The 25,635-nt window shown below is 40.9% G+C and overlaps 1 protein-coding gene across 17 annotated transcripts in view; it reads right to left on the bottom strand.

The window, feature by feature from the left end:
- The window catches only part of PUM1 (pumilio RNA binding family member 1), a 128,130-nt gene extending 108,620 nt beyond the window's left edge, over window positions 1-19,510 (bottom strand). For 14 of the 17 annotated variants that reach the window (XM_007128473.4, XM_028487001.2, XM_007128475.4 and 11 more), the window contains exons 1-2: window positions 19,415-19,510; window positions 14,319-14,692 (exon numbers count right to left, since the gene is read on the bottom strand). In XM_007128473.4, coding sequence (XP_007128535.1) covers window positions 14,319-14,681 — 363 coding nt within the window. In that variant the 5' untranslated portion in view covers window positions 14,682-14,692; window positions 19,415-19,510. Of the gene's footprint in view, window positions 1-14,318; window positions 14,693-19,414 lie in introns of those variants that run through there. The other 3 variants (XM_028487040.2, XM_028487043.2, XM_007128484.3) reach the window with 2 other exon arrangements.
- Window positions 19,511-25,635: the final 6,125 nt, after the last annotated feature.

Raw genomic sequence — 25,635 nt, 5'->3', positions numbered from 1 at the left:
AGAGCCTACTTTATAAACTGTATGCAATTAAGTCCTATATACTTATTATAAATTAGCCATAAATTTAGTTCTAACCTCTCGCTAATGGTTAACCAAAACAGAGAAATGATTAGTAAAAACTCATACTGCCCATCAAACTTTTAAAAAAGCACAGCTCAAGAAATTACTATCCTTGTTATTAGAGATGAGATGATTTACTTTTTTTTAAGTTTTGAATAAAAACACTAGATGGACATGTTACAAAAGGTAAACTAACAGATTCTGAAGGTTGAATTATAGTTGGGGGTTGGTTGGGTTTTGGTTTGTTTCTAGGGTATTTTTATTTTTATAATTTTATAATTATCTATACTTTCCAAAATGTTTACAATGAGCATTTACTGATTTTTAGAATTCAAAAATACCTACAAGTCATTATTTTTAATGGAGGGCAAAAACATTTTATTTGATTTTTAAATCACTGTTTATTAGGATACAGAGAACAGAATTAGGCCATGGAAAGAGTCCTTAGTTCACTTACAATATTAAGAAACAAAATTATATTCATCACCAATAGAAATGACTCTTGTTTTGTTTTAACATATCTGCAAAGGTAGTTGATATATTTCTAGATGTAAGGGGAATAAACTCTAGTGTGGTAACAAAGGGATCTATATTATCAATCTAACATTTCTCAAGTTTGAACAGTTCATTGTTACAGTTACAATATAAATAGTTGGCATAGGAGATAGGAGCTCCCTCATCTAAAAGATTTTCTGCCAGGGAACCTAGTAAATGTCTTCCTCCATTCAGCAGCCTTGAAGCTAACCCTCACTCCTCCTTTGTTTCAACATTCTATTGTTTGTAGTATGTAAGGGAATAGGAATTCTCAATGAGTAAGTCTATCCAGATAAATCACTGCAACATAATTAAAGAGGGCAGCTACCAAACACATCAAATAGCTCATTCTGGAATTCATGAGCCTGAGAGAGAACATAATACATAAATCCAAAACTATATCTGTGGGGGAAAATATTTTAATAGAATTCTATCTCTTCTGAATTAAAAAAAAAAAGCTAAAGATGTACTAATCAAGATATCAGTGATTCTTAACTGAGACAAAATACAAGGGAGGAGGCAGAGCTTAATAAACTTTTAATATTACATACACTGGTATGTATTTTGTGTGGTTTGTTTAATTCTTTACAGAATTCCACCCTAATGTTATGCAAACAGTGAACCTTCATTTGCTCTTTTTTGAGAACAGCTACTATCTTTAGTTTCTAACCCTGTTGTTTGCATTACTGTGAGATCATGAAGCATGGAAGTTTTCCCTCTGGGGGTTGAGAGGGACTTCAGGTATAACAAAATTTATTAGGTTTTAAACTTGGAGACTGTGGGTGCTATAGAATAATGTTTGAAATTGGATTTTAAAAAATCAAAACACAGGCTTCCCTGGTGGCGCAGTGGTTGAGAGTCCCCCTGACGATGCAGGGGACACGAGTTCGTGTCCCACATGCCACGGAGCGGCTAGGCCCGTGAGCCATGGCCGCTGAGCCTGCGTCCGGGAAGATCCCACATGCCGCGGAGCGGCTAGGCCCCTGAGCCATGGCTGCTGAGCCTGCGCGTCCGGAGCCTGCGCTCCGCAACGTGAGAGGCCACAACAGTGAGAGGCCCGCATACCGCAAAAAAAAAAAAAAAATCAGAACACATGTTTTAATTTCCTACATTAAAAATAATAGGGCGGGCGGGCTTCCCTGGTGGCGCAGTGGTTGAGAGTCCGCCTGCCGATGCAGGGGACACGGGTTCGTGCCCCGGTCCAGGAGGATCCCACATGCTGCGGAGGCGGCTGGGCCCGTGAGCCATGGCCGCTTACCCTGCGCGTCCGGAGCCTGTGCTCCGCAACGGGAGAGGCCACAGCAGTGAGAGGCCCGCGTACCGCAAAAAAAAAATAAAATAAAATAATGGCTTTTAGGAAATTTTGAACTCTAAAAACAATAAATCCTCACCGTAAACAGTTTGGAAAGTAGGGACAGCAAATTACAAAATGGCCAATGAAGGCTATTAAGAAAATTAAATCAGGGAAGGGAGACAGAGTTGCAATTAAAATAATGTTCACAGAAAGCCTCGCTGAGAAGGTAACATTTAAGCAAAGGACTAGAAAAGGAGCAACTTTCATAGACAACTGAGACAGGAGCACTCAAGCAAATGGAACTGCAAGTCAAAACCCTGGGGGATGGGGCATGCCTGTGATTCTAGAAATAACAAAAATTGCTTTAATGTCATTCCAAATACCATTAAAATACAAAAAAAGTCTAGACCTAGGCAAAAAGCAGATCAGTGGTTGCTGCTGGGAGGAATTACAAAGGGCCAACAAAACCTGCAGAAGGGCTTCCCTGGTGGCACAGTGGCTGAGAGTCCGCCTGCCGATGCAGGGGACACAGGTTCGTGCCCCAGTCTGGGAAGATCCCACATGCCGCGCAACGGCTAGGCCCGTGAGTCATGGCCGCTGAGCCAGCACGTCCGGAGCCTGTGCTCCGCAACAGGAGAGGCCACAACAGTGAGAGGCCCGCGTACCGCAAAAAAAAAAAAAAAAAAAAAAAAAAAAAAAAAAACTTGCAGAAGATGGGAACTGTCATTATCTTGATTGTAGTGATGGTTTCACAGGTGAATACTTTGATATTTCAAAACTTAAATTATTCATTTAAAATGGGTGCATTTTCTTATGTCAATTATACCTCAATAAAGATTATTTTTTTAAAAAAATGAAAACTTCTAACCCTAGAGCAGAAATAAACATATCAATAAAACAAATGAGTCAAAACAGATCCATATATGGGGAGACTTAATTTATTATAAACAAGGTCTTTCAAATCAATAAATAGTGCTAGGATCAGTAGCTACCTATCTGAGGAAAAGTAAAATTACATCATTACTTCCTGCCTACAAAATACATAGAAATAAACTCCAGATTAATTAAAGATGAAAATATAAAACTAGAACTATAAAAATATTACAAGAAACGCAGGAGATTGGGTAAGGGATGACCTAAGAGCATAAAGATAAAGAAATCACAAGGTACAATAAACACAGTTAAAAGACATATAAAAAGTTTTGTAAATCTAGGAAAATATTACAGAAAAAAGTGGTCAAAGAATACACATAAGGTGTTGGTGGAACTTTAAATTGCTACAATCTATCTGGAAAACAATGTGGAAATATGTATCAAAATTTTAAACACATTCTTTTGTTTGATCTGTCACTTTCACTTCTCCGAATATATTCTAATACAAAAATATAACTGCAGTATTGTTTACTACAGCATTGTTTAGAATGTCAAAAGCTGAAAACAGGGCTTCCCTGGTGGCGCAGAGAGGCCCACGTACCGCAAAAAAAAAAAAAAAAAAAAAAAAAAAAAAAGCTGAAAACAACCTAAAAGTCCATCAAACTGGGATAAATCAGTAAAATTATTGTACTTCCATATACTATGGCCCTTAAAAAAAATATAGAGATATTTACTGACCTAAAAGGATGACCGCAATGTATTAGGGAGGAAAAGACTACCATGCAGCGTGTGTGTGCCTGGGCTACGTACGCATGTAATATATTTAGAGAGAGAGCGAATTATCCCATTTAGTTTAAAACTACAATGCATTCATAGATCTGTTTATATATGCACCGAAAAAGTCTGGAAGGAAATGAACCAAACTGTTAAAAATAGTTAACTCTAAAAAACAAATTATTGACATTTTTTAGAACAATCATGTACTATCAAAAAGTTTACGTTTTAGACAGAAAGTAGATTATTGGGGACTTCCCTGACAGTCCAGTGGTTAACAATCCACCTTCCAATGCAGGGGACTCAGGCTCGATCCCTGGTCAGGGAACTAAGATCCCACATGCCGCGGGACAAGTAAGCGCACACGCCACACAAAGAAGAACCCGCGCACCACAACAAAGACCCAGCACAGCCAATAAATAAATAAATAAAGTTTTTTTTTTAAGTAGATTATTGATTGCCTAGGGATGGGGGGCTAATGACGGAAGTGGAAAGTGACTAGTAACGGGTACAGGTTTTCTTTTGGGGGTGATGAAAAACGTTCCCTTTGATTGTGGTGATGACTGCACAACACTGAATACACTGAAAACCACTGATCAGTACATTTTAAATGGGTGAACTGTATGGTGTGTGAATTATATCTCAATAAAGCTGTTTTACTTTAGAACAAAATCCATAACCAAAATATAGAACAAAAATTTTGCAATATAATATTCATACTGTACTTTATACTATGTCCCAACGGAAACCTTAAACCCAGACAGCAACTGTTAAAAAGCTTCAAACAGGAAAAATGAGTCACTATTCTTAAGAGCAGTTAACCATTGACAATATAGGAGTAAATTACAATCTTCATTCTATCTTCATTAGGATACTATCCTTCTTGAACTATCCTAGTAGATAATATTCCCTTCTGAGAAAAGGAATGAACTTTGAAAATGTATTAGGTTGAAATAATATGGCAGTTTCCCAATATGTGATGTGACTATGAACAAAGTTTCAGTGTTTTACAAATTAAGGAAAGTAAACCTTGTTCCTATGGCCGCTTCTGTTTGCCTAGCTCTGATATGGTTTCAAGAACTCTCCTCTCCCTATACCCACCGCCCACCAAAAAAAGCATAAAAGCAGAGTTGATAGGAATTACTTTAAAAATTCCTTAATACAACTCTCCAGTAAATGCTTACTGGCTCCTTATCTTCAGGCCCAAGACCCTACATTCTGTTACATCTTACACCTTAACAATTCAAAATGACTCTTCAAAATAAAATACTCTACTCAGTCTCTTCAATAAGCCCTGATGACATAATGTATTCATTCATCATTTATACGTACATACTATTTGCCAGGGGCTAGAGATGTTAAGGCTGAAAGATTCTATAAGAAGAACCATCACAGCAGTTCTTAACCAAGGTGGATATGAGGATAACCAAGGAGTTGTTTTTAAAAAATACATAAACTCCACCTCATCACTGGATATTTTGATTCAGTAGGTCTGGACTTAAGCCCAAGAATCTGTTTTGAAACAGATTACTAGCACCCAATGGTGAAGGAAAAAGTAAATATTCAGCTCCAATACTGGGAGCCGAATGCTTCAATAAGATGAGTACCAAATGATGGTAGCACCAAAAGAGGACACCCAACCTATACAAAAAGAGGTAACTAAAGAGGAAGGTTTATCAGAGATAAAGATACTTTAGTTGAAGATGAAGAAAGTGGCTAAGTAGATGAGGAAGGAAGGAGATTCCAAGTAGAGAAAACTACATAAATGAAAATAGCACAACTACGTTGAGGAATTGCACAAACTATAAAAATAGCATGTGTGTTCAAAACATTAGGATACTTCAGTAAAGCTGAAGTGGAGTGCCAGTAAAGACTGGAGAGGTAAGCTATCTCAGAACACGAAGTGTGTACACTACACTATGCTGAGGAGATTGAAAGTTAATTATCTTAAAAGCAACCGAAAAGCCAAAAACAAAATTTAAGCAAAGATGAGACATAAGCAGATTCGTGTCTTCAGAAATAACAATTTGGCAGCAACACAGAAAACAGCCAGAAGGAAGAAAAGAGGGAGGGTGCAAAAAAAGTCAGAAGACTACGGTAAATGTCCAAGCAAGAAATATGAGCCTATCAAATAAAGCAATACGGATATAACCTTGGAACTGTTTGAGGCAGGAGGCAGGAATCTAAGATTCCTGGGTTGCCTGCAATGGAGATGCCACACACAGAAATAGGATATAGGGAATGAAACTAATGAGTTCAGTTTTGAAGGTCATCTGTTTGAACATGCCATTTACTGAGCATCTATTATGCATCAAGCACTGGGCTCCTATTATTAGATGTGCAAACTAAACTTTTACTGGTGTCCCTAAATTATAAATATATGGGCAACAAGTATGGTTTAAAATGTGTGAAAATGTGTAAAAGAGGCCAGTGTGTGTGTTATGGATAAGCTGACTACTCCATGATCAACAGTAGGGTCTCCAAACAGATTGGTCTTGTGGAAACAGCATGAGCTAATCACCTTAAAACACGGCATCTCATTCTTCTGACCCTGCATTTCCCCATCCATAAAATGGAAATAATAAAAAACAACAGAGAGTTACTGGCGGTTCAAATCATATATAAAAAGACTAGATCAGTTCAGGCACACAGCTTACGGAGTACATGTCCATAAAACTTATAGATGCAGAAACGTACTCAATACTAAAATAAAAGTACCTCTAGATCTCATTAGATACACTCAACCCATCCTAACAACCTCAGTTCAACACACTCACTAACATTCTTTTAATTAAAACAGAGATAATTAATGTAAAGGAAACCACTGCACTGGAAAAAGAGTTAAATGATTTCTAAGATCTTTTTCTTTCATTCATTCATTTATGGCTGTGTTGGGTCTTCATTGCTGCGCGTGAGCTTTCTCTAGTGTGGCGAGCAGGGGCTACTCTGCAGCAGTGCGTGGGCTTCTCATTGCGGTGGCTTCTCTTGCTGCGGGGCACAGGCTCTAGGCACGCGGGCTTCAGTAGTTGCGGCATGCGGGCTCAGGAGTTGTGGCTCGCGGGCTCTAGAGCACAGGCTCAGTAGTTGTGGTGCACGGGGCGTAGCTGCTCTGCAGCATGTGGGATCTTCCCGGACCAGGGCTCGAACCCGTGTCCCCTTTATAGGCAGGCGGATTCTTAACCAGTGCACACCAGGGAAGCCCCTAAGATCTTTTCCAACACCAAAATTCCACTGGAAATGTATCAATTCACCAATTCGCTTTCATTCAATACAGTAAACCAAACTCTTACTAGAAGGTATAAAATTTGTCTTTTTTCTTTTTTTAACATATAAAAATTTCTGGGTTTAAGTTCTCTGGCAGTTCAGTGGTTAGCACCAGGCACTTTCACTGCGGTGGGCCCAAGTTTGGTCCCTAGTTAACTAAGATCCCGCAAGTCACACAGCACAGCCATAAACAAAAACAAAAAAAAAAAAAAAAAAAAAATTCAGGGTTTGAAATTTGTAAAAATTCAAAATGTACAAGAAGAAACAAAATTACCTATAATCTCCCCACCCACATAAATAAAAGTAATATTTTGCCATATTTCCTCACAGTCCTTTTTCCACGTACATCACTCTTAATGGATACACAGAGCTTACAACCTATTTTCTAGATAATAAGTTAATAAATAAAGGAACTGTATCTATAAAATTATTCTCACCTGATTTGTTTCTGCCACCCAAACACACGACAGCCCCATCTTAGCAGTCATTTCAATACAGACACTCACTGAAATCCTCATTTTGAAACAACTTTCTTTATAATTCCTTCCTCCCTTCATGAAACTGTAAGTTTCTCTGGAGAAAGAACAATATATTAATTTCATTGTTTTGTATTTTACTAGGCTTCTGACCTAAATAAGCAGTAGCTCCCTAATTTGGCCAATTGGGGGAAAAAAGAACAATCTGAATCAATAAATTCTTAGCAAATTAAAGATTATTTTTTACTTAACAGCAGATACGGTGCTTTTAAACACATATGATAACTAGGATTAAGTTAATGAACCATTCCCTTGTTAAAGTCCTTGGGGAAACTTTCTTTAATAGAGAAAAATTATTTGTCATTAGCAGATCAATTAACTGTATATTCATGACATCTAAAGAACAGAGCTCCCTGAAAACACCTGTACTTTATAATGTAAGCATTCCTCTTCCCGGGGTTGTAAACAAGTTTATTTATGCTGTTAACCTGAAAACACATTCTTCATAGATAAAGAAGAAAGTTGCCATTAGCCCCAGTAAAACTTGTCACTTGGAAAAATTCCAATCCATGGTGTAAAGCTGTAGATAAAGTAACCTCCAAACTCTATTTCTAAAAAGCACCGGCATCAGTGAAGAAATTTCCATTATTTCTGTGTCTGTATATTAGACTTATGTACCTTTAAAAATCTTTAGGTACCCAAAAGAAATGAAAGTATATGTCAAGACAAAAACTTGTACACAAATGTTCACAATAGCCAAAACATAGAAACCACCCAAAGGTCCATCAACTGATAAATGGATAAATAAAATGTGCTATGTATCTATAAAACAGACTATTATTCAGAAATAAAAAGGAATGAGGTACTGATCCATGCTACAAGACAGACGAACCTTTAAAACACGGTTAAGCGAAAGAAGCCAGTCACAAAGGACCACATACTGTATGATTCCATTTATACGAAATGCCCAGAAGAGACAAATGCACAGACACAGAAAGGAGACTGGTGATTACCTAACGCTGGAGAGTGACTGCTACTGGTACAGACTGTGAGGAATAATGAAAATTTTCTAAAATTGATTGTGGTGATGGCTGCACAACTCTGCGAATATACTAAAAATCAATGAATTGTACACTTTAAGTGGATGAATTATATATCAATAAAGCAGCTATAAAAAATCTTTAGGGACTTCCCTGGAGGCGCAGTGGTTAAGAATCCTCCTGCCAATGCAGGGGACACGGGTTCGAGCCCTGGTCCTGGAAGATCCCACATGCCATGGAGCACCTAAGCCCGTGCGCCACAACTACTGAGCCTGCGCTCTTGAGCCCACGTGCCACAACTACTGAAGCCCGCGCACCCAGAGCCCATGCTCTGCAACAAGAAAAGCCACCGCAATGAAAAGCCCACGCACCCCAGCGAAGAGTAGCCCCTGTTCACCACAACTAGAGAAAGCCTGCATGCAGCAACGAAGACCAAACGCAGCCAAAAATAAATTAATAAGAATAAAATAAAATAAAAATAAAGAATTAAACAGGAAATGCTTTAAAAAAATCTTTAGGGCCCCCAATTTCCACAAACCTTTTAAAGAGTTTTCCTAATGAGATTCATGAAAACACTAAGAAAGGTATTTTAACCATAAAAGAGCATTTACTAAAGGCAATAAATAGACAAATCCACATATGCTAAATCTTCTGAAACTATTAACACGCAATTTAAAAACAATACTCAAAAAATATTACATGAAAAAAACATGAGGAACACTCCTCTTCAACTGCAGGTTTTACCACCAATGCCATGTACACCCTACAGCCCGAGTTCTTCAATCAAGTTTCCAAATATTAAATTCACCCAACCTACTGCCAATCACTGACCACCACTTCTCACAATATTCGCAGCAGGGAGCAAAATGCCAGAGCATTCTACTGAGCTGAAGCCACACTCCCATTTACATCTCCTTATTACATCTAGAAGATACAGAAAGTGAATGTAAAAATTAGGGAAGAAATCCCTCAACAACAACAACAAAAACTCTTACCCTATCCTCAGCACTTAGTACTCTCTTGGCATTGTGTTAACTGTCAGTCCTGTGTTCCTCTATGAGTGTTAAGTCATTTTCCCAAGAGTGAATAGATTCTAAGCAAGGGCTAGAACATTTTTTTTTTAAGTTTTTCCACAATACCCAGAAGCGTAATTCTGTACTGAGGCTCAGCCTGTAGAAAATATTAAGCAAATGCTGTTGCCCGAAAGAAAATGGACACATGCACAAAAGATGTGTGTCTCGTATGCAAGTACAGAGGGGTGTGATGAAAAACAATATCATATCACTTTATGATTTACAAAGCATTTTCCAGCACATCCAAACTGAAATCTGAAACACACCTCTTCCTGAGAACTACTGTGTTTTTCTCTTACTAAGAATCTCATGATTCATCCCATTTCCCTCTTTTCTTTGGCCACACCCAGAGCAGATTCGATAACCCACCACTCTGGTATGTATTTCTAAATTCTACATTTACCCCTTTCATCTTCCTAACTTACCCCTATTTTCCCATTACTGCATCTCATTACCACCTATCCTATAAATTTTTCTCCTAATTCCACAACAAAAACCTTTTGAAACAAAACAAGGTAAAGATATATCATAAACTGCTGCAAGGTGCCATCTCGGAGGCACATACAATCTAGTACCACACAGTATTAGAGAATAAATACTTTTTTTTTTTACACTGGAATCTAATCCTTAACACTAGAAAATCATTCTTAAAGTTATAGTCAAAGAAAACCTGCTGATGATCCTTTTGAGCAAGTATGTAACGTTTTAAGTCTCTGTGAACTCCAAATATAATGAAAAAGGCTCCAAGAGTACAAGTGAAACAGAAAACATTGAAAAACATGAAAGCATTGATTACTCAGCTTTAACGCATGTTAACTAAATGCCACTGGCCCAAATGCTGAGGAATCTAAGCAATCTACCCAGAAAGAAAAGAGACGCATGGTCTAACAGAGTCAAAGAGCAGGGACAACAGAAAAAGATCTCCAGGGAATGAGGAGATTCTCAGTATGGGAATACTTGGGTTCCCTCCCAGTTTAACATAGTATTTATTAATTATAAAGTGTAAGGATTAACTCACAGCTACCAGAGATTAAGAAGGATAGACATGTCAGGATACGACTAGAAGACAACGTTACCAAGTGGAAAAAAAGGGGGGGGGTACAAATAATAGAGTCAGAAAGAATTTATCCACTGAATTCTGCCTGGCTATCTAGAATATCTCCCACCAGCTGTCAATCTATGGTGGATATTGATAACACCTAGCGCCAGCAGACTACTAACAAAAGCAAGAAAACTCTGGAGTTGTCCTCTAAATTTCCTTTCTCCCAAAGCAGAGTTTTTAACCAATCTCTGCCCCTTAAAATCTAGTACAGAGGCCACAGTTCAACTGATCAACCTTAAAAATTTTTCCCTATTTCATCACACACTTATCTCACAATAGTTTACAGAGAAAACAGATTTCACAATGAGAGAATAAAATAATCACAAGTCAAAGACCTGACCCTGGCTTTCACATGATGAAACCTTTAGAAAAGATCTGAAGTTATAAAAATTACTGTTAAAATAAATATGTAAGTTTTGTAAGCAGCATTTTTAAATAGTATTATTTACTTAGGGAGACGTGTTTTCCTGTGTGTGTGTTTTTTCTTTTTTGGCCGAGCCACACAGCTTGTGGGATCTTAGTTCCCCGACCAGGGACTGAACCTGGGCTCTAGTAGTAAAAGCGCCAAGTCCTAACCACTGGACCGCCAGGGAATTCCCTCTAGTGTTTTATACATAATATCTTGATCCACAGCCATTGTCTTGTTTACTATGAGTAAATTTTACAGGCCAAAAAAGAAAAGAAAAATTCATGGTACTTCTTTCCCTCACTCCCCTCCAAAGACCTCAATCTGGCCCCAAAATGAGGACTTTAAAGTTTCTAACTGTACCAAATACAATAATTTTATGTATTAAAACAAGTGATACTTAATATGTTTATATTCTTAAGGTAGAAAAGACAAAATACAGAGGACTTCCCTGGTGGCCCAGTGGGTAAGACTCTGGGCTCCCAATGCAGGGGGCTCGGGTTCAATCCCTGGTCAGGGAACTAGATCTCACATGCATGCCACAACTAAAGATCCTGCATGCTGCAACTAAACATGCCACAACGCAGATCCCGCGCACTGCAACTGAGACCCCCCGGCACAGTGATTCTCCACAGAGAGATATGCCCCCACTCTTCAATTATATTACACTCTCCACTGCTGCTTGAGCAAGTGGCCGCTACCTATTGCCATGTGTTTTCTCAGCAGGACAGCTGAGCTGAGATTCACTGCTTTACCTGAGTGCAAATCTGAAGAACTTTGTGGTCTTCCCTCATTCAATCAACATAAAAACTTCATACACCTCCTGGGAAAGGGGCATGAAAAACACAACAGTCTCTGCCCTAGCATAGTTCAGTCCAGGAGGTTAAGCTCAACACCAAAACCAGTAAGTTACAGTACACTCTGATGACTACAGGAGAGGTAATTTGTGGGTGGCCCACACTGCAACATAGCAACTACCTTAATGCAGTTCCCTAAGGCTGTTCATTATACCACGTATCCAGACCAACAGAACTGTGTATGATGAGTGCCAATTCCAAGTTGGGTCACTGGTTTAGGCCCCCTTGGTATGAACAGGTTTTGCCATTTAATCAACTGTGGTTTGCTAACTGACCTGGATAAAACTGGTCAAAAAGTCAGATGTGATTCCGTAGAATGTGGCTTAGCACTAGAGCCCAGAGTAAGCCTTCACAGCACAGCACAACCAGATTTTAGATCTTAGAGCTCTGCTAAGGACTGACCCAGAGTCTGACTTGCCCACCTAGCGAAGAACAAGCCAAGCACCTCGATTCTCCTTTCAGCTTTTACCCATCAGCCTATCATTAGAAAAGCCAACACAAGATTTTACAGATCTATAATATCTATAAATTTACAAATTTATCTATAAATGATAAAATTAATATCTATAATTTTACAGATCTATTATAAATCATAATACAGATTTTAAAAACCAACGTTCATGATTTTTAAACAATGTTTAGCCAAATAATGCAAAAGTTACAGGCCTTCCACCTTTGCCCCCTAGACAGATACCATCCAAACCAAACACCTCCCACCTTGGTCTCACTCTACACACACAGCTGCCTACATCTCAAATTCAACATGTATTCTACCAAATTTAATTACCTTGTCCACAAACCAGATTCCCCTCTATATTCCTTTTCCTCTATTACTTCATTTTCCCAGGGACCAAAACTTTCTAATTCAATCATCAATTCTGTGCATTTCTGGGTCCCATCCCATCTTTTCCACTGCTCACACCAGGGCTGTTACAGTAGTTATCCAATTAGTCTCAGCCCTCACCAACTCCAATCTCTTACTGCCAACTCAACCTTCCCAAAACACCACTGGATAAAAGCTACTCCATACATACACAATAAAAACTCTTGCTGCCTACTGAATTAAACCTTAGCCTGGCATCCAAGGCCCTTATCTTTATGACAAAGTCCTTTTTCCCCAGCTTTATTTTAAGGCCACAGGATTAGGGGCTTATGCATTCAATAACTTTCTTCTGAAGCTCTATCATATGCCAAATTCTAGGAACTGGGATACTGAAGTGAATAAAATTTGATCCCCACCTCCAAGACTCCAAGCAAATAGGAAACAAATATAGTACCTTAAGTAACAGACACATAAGAAAGATAAATGCCAAAGAAGAAGCCCCCTATACCTCATATTTCTTAGTACTGCTCACCTACACATAGTAGATGCTCACGAAGTAGCACTGATGATTGTTCCAATAAACCGAAGACCTATGATCAATATGCTCAATAAATTTCTGTTGACAAATTCCACCTCCCCATTTCTACTATGGTAAAGAACTGTGGTACACTGGCTGCCTGTCTTGGAAGGGTCAAGGGGAAGCACAACTGAGAGCACAGATTTGCAAGTGTGCGTGTTACTGACTTGTTTCTGAAGAACGGAAGCACTAGAGGCCTCATGAAAGACGTCAGTTCTTTTTGCTGGTCAGTATTCAGATACCGGCGACATAAAATAAACCTTTGCAAATTCAACCTATACCCAATTCCAAAGAATAGCCAGATGAAAACATTCTAACCCTTTCATCACCATCAGGAAGTCAGCAAACACAGCTAAACTCTCTTCTCAGTAAAATATGCTGTGATTCCAGCTTTGGTCTTGGATTAGTAAGAGCAAGCATGTTAAAATTAACCAAATGAAACAAGTACTTAGAGCAAGAGAACAAAGATGATTAAAACCTAAAAGCCACAACCACTCCTCTCTATACAAAACATTAGATGTATCAGTTCACTTGAGCAGCTGATTTTTTATCAACTTCCTACTACTTTCAACCATAACATCTTAAAAACAGAAGTCACTAACACCCAACAGGAAAAGCTCTAAAATATGTATTCGGGCTATAAACAGCTCAAACAGACCTTAAAAGATTATATATTAAAAGCAAGAAAGTATACTCAGAAATGCAACGTGCACGTTAGAACAAGCTTAAGTCTTTTTTTAAATGAATTGGTCATTTGCTCTTTAGCGCCAGAACGATAAAATGACTCAGTGACAACATTACAACAATCATCCTTTAAAACAGTGGTCCCCAACCTTTTTGGCACCAGGGACCAGTTTCATGGAAGATGATTTTTCCACGGACGGGGGCGGGGCGGGGGGGTATGGTTCAGGTGGTAATGCGGGCAACGGGGAGCGGCAGATGAAGCTTCACTAGCTCGCACGCCGCTCACCTCCTGCTGTGCAGCCCAGCACCGGTCCGCGGACCAGGGGTTGGGGACCCCTGCTTTAAAACAAGTGACTGTTTAGTTTAGACCAAATGAAATCATTAGCAATTAAGGCTTTTAAAGACATTCACTGAAAGCAGATATCCTAAGTGGACAGTGATTATAAAGAGTTTCAAAGCTGAAATAGTGAACGTTTTTTACCTGATGTTCTGCATGAATGTTATCCCCAGTAGGCCATCGATGTTTGCTATTATTATAGCCGCCTCCACCACTTCCTCCTCCCCCAAGCTGCTCACCATGCTGCCTCTGAAAGAAGTAGTCCACCATAGCGTCGTCCTGGGAACGGCCTGCAACTCCTATGGATCCTGGGACAGGGCTGGAGTGTGTCCCAGCTGCAAGAGCCTGATTTGCAGCTGGTTGTGGCTGCGCTTGCGACCCTGTTCCAGATGTCAAAACAACAGGCATGTTGGGATTAGCTGGTTCTTGAGGGTGATGTTTCAGGTGGGGGCTGAAAGAGTCCTGCCAAAGCACTGCTTTTCTCTTCAAGACACATGCAACGCTCATTCCACCAACACCTAAGGACAAACAGGTTACAAATGTTTAAAATTTGCCTTTTTTAAAACATAACTTGACATATGCACCAAGATAAAAACATGAGCCCCCTGGCTTTTGCAATATATCATCTAAAACCAGTTTCTACCAAGCAGCTAAATGTTTTGCAACATATACATAATTTTCTAAACTGAAATTTCGGGCTTCCCTAGTGGCGCAGTGGTTAAGAATCCACCTGCCAATGCAGGGGACACGGGTTCAAGCCCTGGGCCGGGAAGATCCCACATGCCGTGGAACAATTAAGCCCGTGTGCCACAACTACTGAGCCTGTGCTCTAGAGCCCGAGAGCCACAACTACTGAAGCCCACGCGCCTAGAGCCCATGTGTGGCAACAAGAGAAGCCACCGCAATGAGAAGCCCGCGCACTGCAACGAAGAGTAGCCCCAACTCGCCGCAACTAGAGAAAGCCCGCATGCAGGAACAAAGACCCGACGTAGCCATAAATAAATACATACATACATACATAAACCAACCAAACCCCATATATAATTAGCAATGACTCAAGAGTATCAAAAACGAAAGGATCCTTTAAAATGTCCGACATATTCAAAGGATGCTTAAATAAGGTCCTCTGACTAAGAACAGCAACAGAATGTTCCAAGCCTGAAACTTCTTCTCAGCTGCTGTACATGGAGAAAATAAACTTTGCATTTTTATCAATAACTTACAATTATAACTGTAATCACATCATCATTCTATTAGTACTCTGACTCCTACAGAGTCAGAGATGAGACCAAACCAAATTCAAACACTCACCTTACATAGAAAGTCTCACTGTAAAAAAAGAAATGCTTCAATACAATAATAATTGTATGGCAAATATATTGCAAACATTTTTTCTGATCATTCCTATTTTACAGATAAAAACACTAAGGTAGGTAGGAAAAGTTATGTGATGTGCCCGAGGTCATTCAGCTAGTGAGCTGTGAAGGAGGGATTCAAACCCAAATCTGTATGCACCCAAGCCTAGTTCTTTCTACCAACCCCCTTGCTACCACACCCCAGTAAACCAAAACATACTATTCCTCTCACTTGAGTCTGCTATTTTTCTCTGGAAGGATCAACAAAGAATCTCCAAAATGTTACTATGAAACATTACTAATACGTTTCTTAAAATCAAAAACTACATTTGTAGAAAACATAGAACAGCCTATGGGTGCTTAAGAAACAAAAAAAAGGCGTCAAAATAATCAGTTACCAACTAGAATATACCTGTCCAGAGCCACTAGAGTCTAATTTCAAGGCTATCAACCGAACAGTCCACTGCTACAAATGCCTTATCTCTCTTTAAGCCCTACAGTGACGCTTCAAAAACTGACTCAAAAGAGTTATAAGAAATCTATTAGGGACTCCCTGGTGGCGCAGTGGTTGAGAGTCCGCCTGCCGATGCAGGGGACACGGGTTCGTTCCCCAGTCCAGGAAGATCCCACATGCCGCGGAGCGGCTGGGCCCATGAGCCATGGCCGCTTACCCTGCGCATCCGGAGCCTGTGCTCCGCAACAGGAGAGGCCACAGCAGTGAGAGGCCCGCGTACCGCAAAAAAAAAAAAAAAAAAAAAAAAGAAATCTACTAAACTATTTCTCGTTATAGAATAAACATCCTGGACTTCCCTGGTGGCGCAGTGGTTAAGAATCCGCCTGCCAGTGCAGGAGACACAGGTTCGAGCCCTGGTCCGGGGAGATCCCACATGCCACGGAGCAACTAAGCCCGTGCACCACAACTATTGAGCCTGCAATCTAGAGCCTGCAAGCCGCAACTACTGAGCCCACGTGCCACAACTACTGAGGCCTGCGTGCCTAGAGCCCATGCTCCACAACAAGAGAAGCCACCGCAATGAGAAGCCCGTGCACCGCAAAAGAGTAGCCCCCGCTGCCGCAACTAGAGAAAGTCCGTACGCAGCAACAAAGACCCAACGCAGCCAAAAATAAAAATTAAATTAAAAAAAAAAAGAATAAACATCCTGATAAAGAAGCATTCGCTTCTCACAACTAATTCATGTTCTGCAGACAGGAGTAAGAAGATTTGTAATTTGTTCAAAGCCTAATTTGGAAATGCCGAGTTTCAGTTAACAATTCCAATCCATCAGAACCTTACTGGAGTAGTCCAGCTTTCTAGACTTCAGTTTCTGCTTTCATGAACAGAATCATGTTCATGCTTAAATACCAAAACCGGAAAGTCATAGCTGTGTTTACCACTGGTACTAGCAGAGTGCTAACCAGCCTAATGCCTTCCTGTTTGATTTTCAAAAGAACTCACTGCCCTCTTACTACCAATAGTAGCCAGTCCCATTTTCTTCCACAAGGGAGTATCAAACCGTCTTTGTTGTAGAGCTTACCAGGAGTCCTAAAACTCAAGTTTTACCACTAAACTACAACCTCCCTGAACCTGTTTCCTCATCTAGAAAATGAAAGAAATTCTTTCTCTGTGACTCACAAGTTTTTTTTTTAATCAAAATAATAGATATAAAAGTTTTTGGTAAATTCAAAGTCACCATGCTGAGGCCCCAGGAATTCAGTTACCACCAGTTAAAGCAATGGAGGCTCCAGTCCCTAAGAGGATTCCTAAAATAGCAAATACAACCTTTTCTGAAATAAAAGATTTGCCGTAATACTTATTTAACAAAGAACTTCCGAATGAAAAAGGTATTCACCACTGAAACACACCCGACCACAACTTCATTCTATCAGGGCATGGGGGGGAGAGGGGGAGGCAGGGGGAGGGTTCCTATAAAAATGTTCAAACGAAACAATTGGCTTTTGTAAAGCTATCTGTATCCCCTGAGACTTCCTGCTTTACCTAATGAGGCAAGGCAGTTTCTCAAACAAGAGAAAACCTGGCAGAAGGGACATTTTCAAAGTGAGTAAATACCTAAGCAATTAACAAGTGTCTTGGGTAGTTTTGTAATATCTTGGCAACTACAACATAAAAATTAAGAAATCAGTCACTTAAATAATAGAAAACATTTAAATTGCTGATGCCTTTTAAAGAACTCTCAAACCCACTAAAAAGTTACGTTAGCACTTGAAATGTGACTTGTCTTTTTACAAATGGTACATTATAAAAATAAGTATTTTTAAGCAACTAAAAATAAGTGCTGATTCTAGTTTTCCACAGTTTTCAAACTGTTTACACCAAAGTTGTTTTTGTTTTGTTTTAATATCACTAATAGGCTTTATTTCAAACAAAGGAACATGATCTAATCTATCTCCACTGCTCACCTTTTATTTACTAAAATGCTTTGTGGTTTAAAAGGTGTTTATTTTTACCACAGTGGAAAAAAAAAATTCTGTGGTCATAAATTTATTTTAAAGCAGTTCATCTCAAACCCAAACTAAACTTCAAACACAACTTCAAAAAGCTGTGGCCTTGAACAAAATGAATCCAGTTGTGGCTAAGGCAAAATGCTCAGTTCAGAATCCAGTATTTCCCAAAAATCCAGATAAAGAATCAACAGCACCCAAGAGTGTTTTATAAAGTTAAAACTAGCAACGGGTCAAAATGTTTATTTTGCTTACTAAAACTGCATCGGGAGCCAACCACCTCTGTCTTGGTGAGTTTTGATTTTTTTTCATAAAACAAACAAAAAGCTAAAACCACAAACCTATGGTTTCAGCAATAACTGACTTTAAAAGAGAATCCCAAAAAAGCCTCATAAAATCCCATGCTTAATCTCAGGCAGAGTAGGAAAGTGAACGAATTGATACAAATAAGAACAGTGTTCTCTTAATTGGACAATGAAGAGTGATACAACTAACAACAGTGTTCTCTTAATTGGACAATGAAGAGTAACAACCCTTCAAGTTACCGGGAGGATAAAACCTTTCCTGGTAATGTGGGGGAGGGGGGAATATAGTGGAGGGGGGGGTACGGGAGCGTATTCCTCACTTGACGTGGGAGTGGTACCGACAAGTATTAACAAACGATCTAGGTTTACCAAGGACGTCCATCAGGACTAAAACTATCTGGTATTGTGTATGTTTACCTACTACGAAGGCATGAACGCTTCTTAGAGTTAAGACAGACACGCACCAACTCAGGGAGGCTCAAAGCGGAAGAACCCACCAAAAACAAGCTCTCACAGAAACAAAAGGCCACAAGTACCCAGGAGCCTAAAAAGCGATCTGAAACTTCCTGATCGCCTACTTCTCCACATTTAAGGCTCGCAAAGTTCCCCATGGTGGGTCTCGCCTGCAGACGAGGGCCACGGCTGCTTCTAAAGCGATTTATTGTTCCTCCTGCTTCGGCGCTGCCACGGAAGCTCAAGAAGTCGAAGAAATCCAGAGTGGCACAGAATTACACTTCATGGCCACACAGAAGACTCGGGGCTTCGCAAACCCATCAAAAAAGCAACCCGAATGGCAACATCAATCTTCAGGGGCTCCGACGGGGCCGAGCAGAAATGTAGAGACACGTCTATGCCCTGGGCCCGGGCCTAAACCCCCGGCATTTTCCTCGCTTCGACCCCGCTCCCCACCCCCTCCCTCCTTTGATAACAATAGGGGCCTTGCTGCTGACTCCAAAACATGTACGAGGAACAGCGAGTGAGAAGCCTCAGCCAGGGCCCCGGCGGCTTTTCCAAAGCCCTTCTCACCCCCCCAGCCGCTCTCAAACACCAATACAAAGGGATAATCTGCTCGCTGGGGGTCCGGAGCAGCGTTTGGGGCTGGCGGGGTGCGGGTACTCACGGGCGGAGCGGTAGGATGAAGATGGATTTCAGCCCCCCGATCTTCTCTCTCCGGCGCTCTCGCTCCCCCTTACCTTTCACTCCGACAACATGGCGGCCCACTGGGGACTGGGCTGGCGCTGTGCATCATGGGATAGGCTCGGGCCCAGGCCCTGGCGGTGGCAGCGGCATGTGCGGAGAAGGCAGGCGGCTCTGGAACAGGTTGCCTGGTTGCCATGCCAACCCAGGGCCTGTGTGAACTTGGGAAACTCGCAGGCAACACTACCGCTGCGCGCGCGAGCGGCCGCCCGCGAGGGGAGCGCGCGCCTTCCCTTCGCGGGCCGCCGCGGGCAGAAGGCGGAGTCCCGCGGGCCTGCACTGGAGCGCCCGCGGTGCCCGGTTCCCGGCCCAGCACCGCACGGAGCTGGGCACGCGGTGTCAGGGTAGTGACCTTAGCCGAGGCGCCACCCGCCTCCGCGCCCTCCCTATTTCACCTCCAGATTGTAACGGCCTGCAGGATTAATGGACGCTTATTCCAAGGCTCTGGCGGGACAGCAGCTGGGTTCAAACCCCTTTGCTGAAACTTTCTGGCTCTGTGGACTTACTTAATCTTCCTGCTTCCACTGCCCCATTTGTAAAATGAAAAGGAAAATGAGAATTGCTACTTAACTCTGCCCTGAGGATTAAGTGGATAATATGGCTTATTATTCCATTTAATAATGTAAAATGCTTAGTACAGTGCCTGGTACTTGTAAATAGGCTCACTATAGAATTTGCGGGGTCTAGCGCAAAATGAAAGTGTGAGGGCCCCTTGTTCAAAATTGTTAATGAATTTCAAGATGGAGATAGCAGAACATTAAACCCAAATCAAAGATTCAAAGCTGACCTTGTTTGTAAGCACTCATTCAGTGTTAGCTGTTGTCATTCTGTCCAGTTCCGAAAATGAATAGAAATAGAAAATGGCCATTTGATGAAAGTGACTTTTCAAAATCAGTAGTATTTCATAAGATATAGTTATTATATATAAAACTAAACCCAAGATGGATTGAAAACATAAGCAAACCACAACATTATAAAAGACCAGAAGAGGATATAGGGGGAGAAAGCTTTTTAATTAGAGAGGGGAAATGTTTATAATGAATCAAAATCAATAAATCCCTTTAAATATTGAAGGAAAATTAAACATTTATATAGTAAGAGTGCCACCATCAATGAATAAGCAAGAAAATGGCTTTAAAATATTGTAATACTCGTGGTAGACAAATGGTTAATCTTCATGATAAATACAGAAATTCTCTAATCAGTTAAAAAAGAATAATCCAGGGCTTCCCTGGTGGCGCAGTGGTTGAGAGTCTGCCTGCCGATACAAGGGACACGGGTTTGTGCCCCCGTCCGGGAAGATCCCACATGCCGCGGAGCGGCTGGGCCCGTGAGCCATGGCCGCTGAGCCTCCGCGTCCGGAGCCTGTGCTCCGCAACGAGAGAGGCCACAACAGTGAGAGGCCTGCGTACCGAAAAAAAAAAAAAAAAAAAAAAAAAAAAAAAGAGCAATCCAGACATAGAAACCAAACTTATGTTTACCAAAGGGGAAGGGGAGGAGGGATAAATTAGGAGTTTGGGATTAACACATACACACTGCTATATATAAAATAGATAACCGGGAGTTCCCTGATGGCGCAGCGGCTAAGACTCCTCGCTCCCAAGGCAGGGGGCCCAGCTTCGATCCCTGGTCAGGGAACTAGATCCCACATGCCGAAACTAGGAGTTCGCATGCCCCATTGAAAATCCCCCACGCGGAACGAGGACCCAGCGCAGCCAAATAAATAAGTAAAATTAGATTATAATGATGGTTGCACAACTCTGACAATATGCTAAACACCACTGAACTGTGTGCACCTTAAATGGTGAAGTTCATATTATTTGAAATATATCTGGACTTTCCTGGTGGTTCAGAATCCACCTGCCAATGCAGGGGACACAGGTTCGACCCCTGGTCCCAGAAGATCCCACATGCCGCGGAGCAACTAAGCCCCTGCACCACAACTACTGAGCCCGCGAGCCATAACTACTGAAGCCCGCACACCCTAGAGCCCGTGTGCGGCAACAAGAGAAGCCACTGCAATGAGAAGCCCACGCAACGCAATGAAGAGTAGCCCCCTCTCGCTGCAACTAGAGAAAGCCTGCATGCAGTAAGAAAGACCCAACTCAGCCAAAAATAAATAAATATATATATTTAAAAAGAAATATATCTCGGGCTTCCCTGGTGGCGCAGCGGTTGAGAGTCCGCCTGCCGATGCAGGGGACACGGGTTCGTGCCCTACTGAGCCTGCGCGTCTGGAGCCTGTGCTCCGCAACAATAGAGGCCGCGATAGTGAGAGGCCCGCGCACCGCAATGAAGAGCGGCCCCCGCTTGCCACAACTGGAGAAAGCCCGCGCACAGAAACGAAGACCCAACACAGCCATAAATAAATAAATAAATTTAAAAAAAAAAAAGAAATATATCTCACTAAAGCTATAAAAATGAGAAAAAGTGAATAATAAAAAGCAATGCAACTTTGAAATATATTTTCATCTATTAAATACACTGGCAAAAATTTAAATGATCATTAACACCCTGTTTTGTCAAGTTCTGTGAGAAAATCAGCACTCATATTGTTTATATTGTTTGAGGAGATATTACTTTTTTATGTTATTTAAAAGATAAAAGGGTGAGATTTTTATTTCTGAAAAAGAAAATAAGACTTGGAAGTTAAAGATCTGCTACCTCCAGGGCTTCCCTGGTGGCGCAGTGGTTGAGAGTCCCCCTGCCGATGCAGGGGACGCGGGTTCGTGCCCCGGTCCGGGAGGATCCCACATGCCGCGGAGCAGCTGGGCCCGTGAGCCATGGCCGCTGGGCCTGCGCGTCCGGAGCCTGTGCTCCGCGACGGGAGAGGCCACAGCAGTGAGAGGCCCAAGTACCGCAAAAAAAAAAAAAAAAAATCTGCTACTTCCAGGCTATGTAACCTTGGACAAGTTCCTGAGTGTCAGCACCCTCATTTGCAAAATAAGGGTACATACTCACAGGACTGTTACAACCGTTAAATAAACCAACATATATAATGTGCCTGACAGAGGATTAGCACTCAATAAATGTAGCTGTTTTATTGTAGTTGTAGTCTTGTATTCATTTCTGAATCCCCAGAGAGCAGCATAGTGCAAGGCACAGAGTCATTGCTCATTAAGTGTTTGTTAAATGAATGAATTCAGCAGCCATTTAGAGTGATAACTCTCAAATCCAATGGTCCTAAAAGTAATATGTTGTATTCAAAGATCCCAGCTCTTAAGCCAGACCAGAAATTACTTCCTTACCTCTCTGAGCCTCCGGTTTTCTCCCACAGAACATAAGGTTAATATAGCAGCACTAAATGAAATAAAGCAGATAAAGCATTTAGCCCCATGGGGCCGGACAGTGGAATGTGCTGAGTAGCCATATTAGAAAACCATATAAGAGGAGGAAACTTAGCAGACATGAGAAAATTACAAAATTTCCAGAACTTTACCAGGCTCTGTGCTCCATGATGTCATTCTGAGATCCATGATTAGCTCAATTTTAAGCTTTAGCTTTCATTACTCAGTCAGAGATTCCATTATCAGTTTAGCCACAGTCATGTGGTACCACACCCCATCCAGGCCTCTCCTCCACCCAAAGCCCAACAGAATACCAGCCAGCCATCCCTGCTTTCCCTTAAGGAATTGCTCTCAAAAAACCTTAGGCCCCCGCCAGGCCCCAAAAATAACTCTATCAGAACATCACCTGCAACAAACTCATGAGACATCCTATTATCAAATGCTTACCTGTGTGCCATGCACTGTAAGACTTTTACATACATTATTTCATTTAAAACTCCCCAAATATCTATGACATGAGCAACATTACTATTTCCGTTTAAAAATGAGAAAACTGGGACTTCCCTGGTGGTCCAGTGGCTAAGCCTTCGCACTCCCAATGCAGGGGGCTCGGGTTCAATCCCTGGTCAGGGAACTAGATCCCACATGCATGCTGCAACTCAGAGTTCACATGTCCCAGCTGAAAGGATTCCGCATGTCACAACTAATGATCCCGAATGCCACAATGAAAGAACCCGAATGCCACAACTAAGACTCGGTGCAGCCAAAATAAAAATAAACAAATAAATATTAATTTTTTAAAAATAAAAATGAGAAAACTGAGACTTGGGAGGTTATGGAACCAGATTAGTATTTATCCAAGCATGTTATCTAAGGCTATTTGCTGAGAGTTGTCTGTTCAGGAGGTTGTCGAAATCATCCCTAAATCTTGAAAATCTCCACAATTCAACTGATTAAACCCATGCATAACAGATAATGTAATCAATCTTTGGGAGTTTTCAAAAACCAAGAATCTAATCAAACTGACCTGGAATGCGGATTAGGATGGATTTGGGAAGGGTGTTTAATCTAATCAGTAATCCATTCCATTGTAACCTAATCAGACAAAGAGAGATCTCAGACAGAAACATTTAGTGAAGGCCATTCAAGAATGCCTTTGTTCAAGAATTTCAAATGTTAGCTCTTCCTTCGCGTGGAAGTGGTTCTCCACTTATGGTCTGAGGCTCACCAGTGAGTCAGCAAACTGGCCATGCTGACAGCCGAGAACAAATCCTGGAGTGGACAAATGCTGTTCAATTCCACAGACTTTCACTCTCTCTTACAGCCAACAGCTATTGGGTGGTAAATGTTACTATACTATTGTATTTGTAAACTGAATATAAAGCATTCTCAAGCAAAGTTGGGATACCCCCAATTTTCTGGAAAGATGCTTTGTTATCAGTGTTGATTTGATTTGCTTTTTCAACTGTGTTACACTTGTGTTTTTGTATATTTGTAGGCTCTCCCTTGGGTGGTGCTTCCACTCTTTGTTTTGGTACTTGGGTAATTGTTACACTGTTAACATTTCCATTGTCATTCTGTTTTTTAGCAAATCTTGGTTATTAGAATGCTTTTCCCATAGGAACGGAGGAGGCAGGGAGGGTTTGGGCTTCCAGCATTGCTGACTAAGTAATTCCGATCAACTCTCCCACTGAGGAAAACTAGAAAACTGGAAAAATCTGAAAATCTCGTCTTGAAATCATTGGAAAGTTAACAAGTTAGTGAAGAATTACTGAGCCAGGATCTGGGAAAGGAGAGAGATTGAGGAATGTAAGCCCCATAAATAGGACTACTTTTCCAGGTAGAGCATTTCTTGAGACGTAGTTTTCCTGAGAGGTAGCTAAGAGACAGAATGATGCTTACAACAGCCTTGGGTACTTAGCAGGACAGAGATTGGAGTCCAGAACCTGCTAAGAGAGAAAGCACCTAGTAAACAGCTCTCACTTTGGATTGGGATCCCAACAGACTGTACCCTAAAAGCAAAGGTGAATAGAGTAGACAAGCTCTTACAAAGACTGAAACTCAACTTCAAAACATCTCAAACACTGAAATTGTCTTAAAGTGATCCCAGAGTGCCAGTGCCCAAGTACCTGGCAGAAAACATAATGAGGGACTTCCCTGGTGGTCCAGTGGTTAAGACTTCGGCTTTCAATGCAGGGGGTGCAGGTTCAATCCCTGGTCGGGGAGATCCCACATGCCTCATGGCCAAAATACCAAAACATAAAACAGAAGCAATATTGTAACAAATTCAATAAAGACTTAAAAAAAAAAAGTGGTCCACATTAAAAAAGTCTTTAAAGGAAAAAAAGAAAAGGAAACAAAGTGAATCTTCTCTAAAGATATCATTATCTAGGCCTCAAATTATTTCTATGAACACTTATGCAAATATAATATTCAGTGAACAAACAAAAATAATCACGCATACTAGGAGACAAGTAACATGAACAAAAAATAGCAGCAACGAAAGACAATTGAAAAGCATGCAAAAGAACCTCATACTGAAGTCATCAAATTGTTTGTTGTGTTCAAGAAGATAATGGAAGATGGATAATTCTGACAGAAAACTGGAAAGTACAGACAAAAGCCAATTCTATGACAGAAAAATATAATAGAAATTAACAACCCAATGGATTGGGATTAACAGCAGATTAAACACTGCTGAAGAGAGAGTTCGTAAACTTAGAGGTGGGAAGAAAATATCCAGAATGAAACATAAAGAGGCAAAAGGGTAGGAAAGAGAGAAAGAATAGAGTTACAGAGGAGAGAATGAGACTGTTTAACATACAGGGCACTGGAAAACTGAAAGGACAGGAAGGAA

The sequence above is a fragment of the Physeter macrocephalus genome, chromosome 3 (assembly GCF_002837175.3).
Source record: "Physeter macrocephalus isolate SW-GA chromosome 3, ASM283717v5, whole genome shotgun sequence".
Lineage (NCBI taxonomy): Eukaryota > Metazoa > Chordata > Mammalia > Artiodactyla > Physeteridae > Physeter > Physeter macrocephalus.
This window is presented reverse-complemented; position numbering and strand designations above follow the sequence as displayed.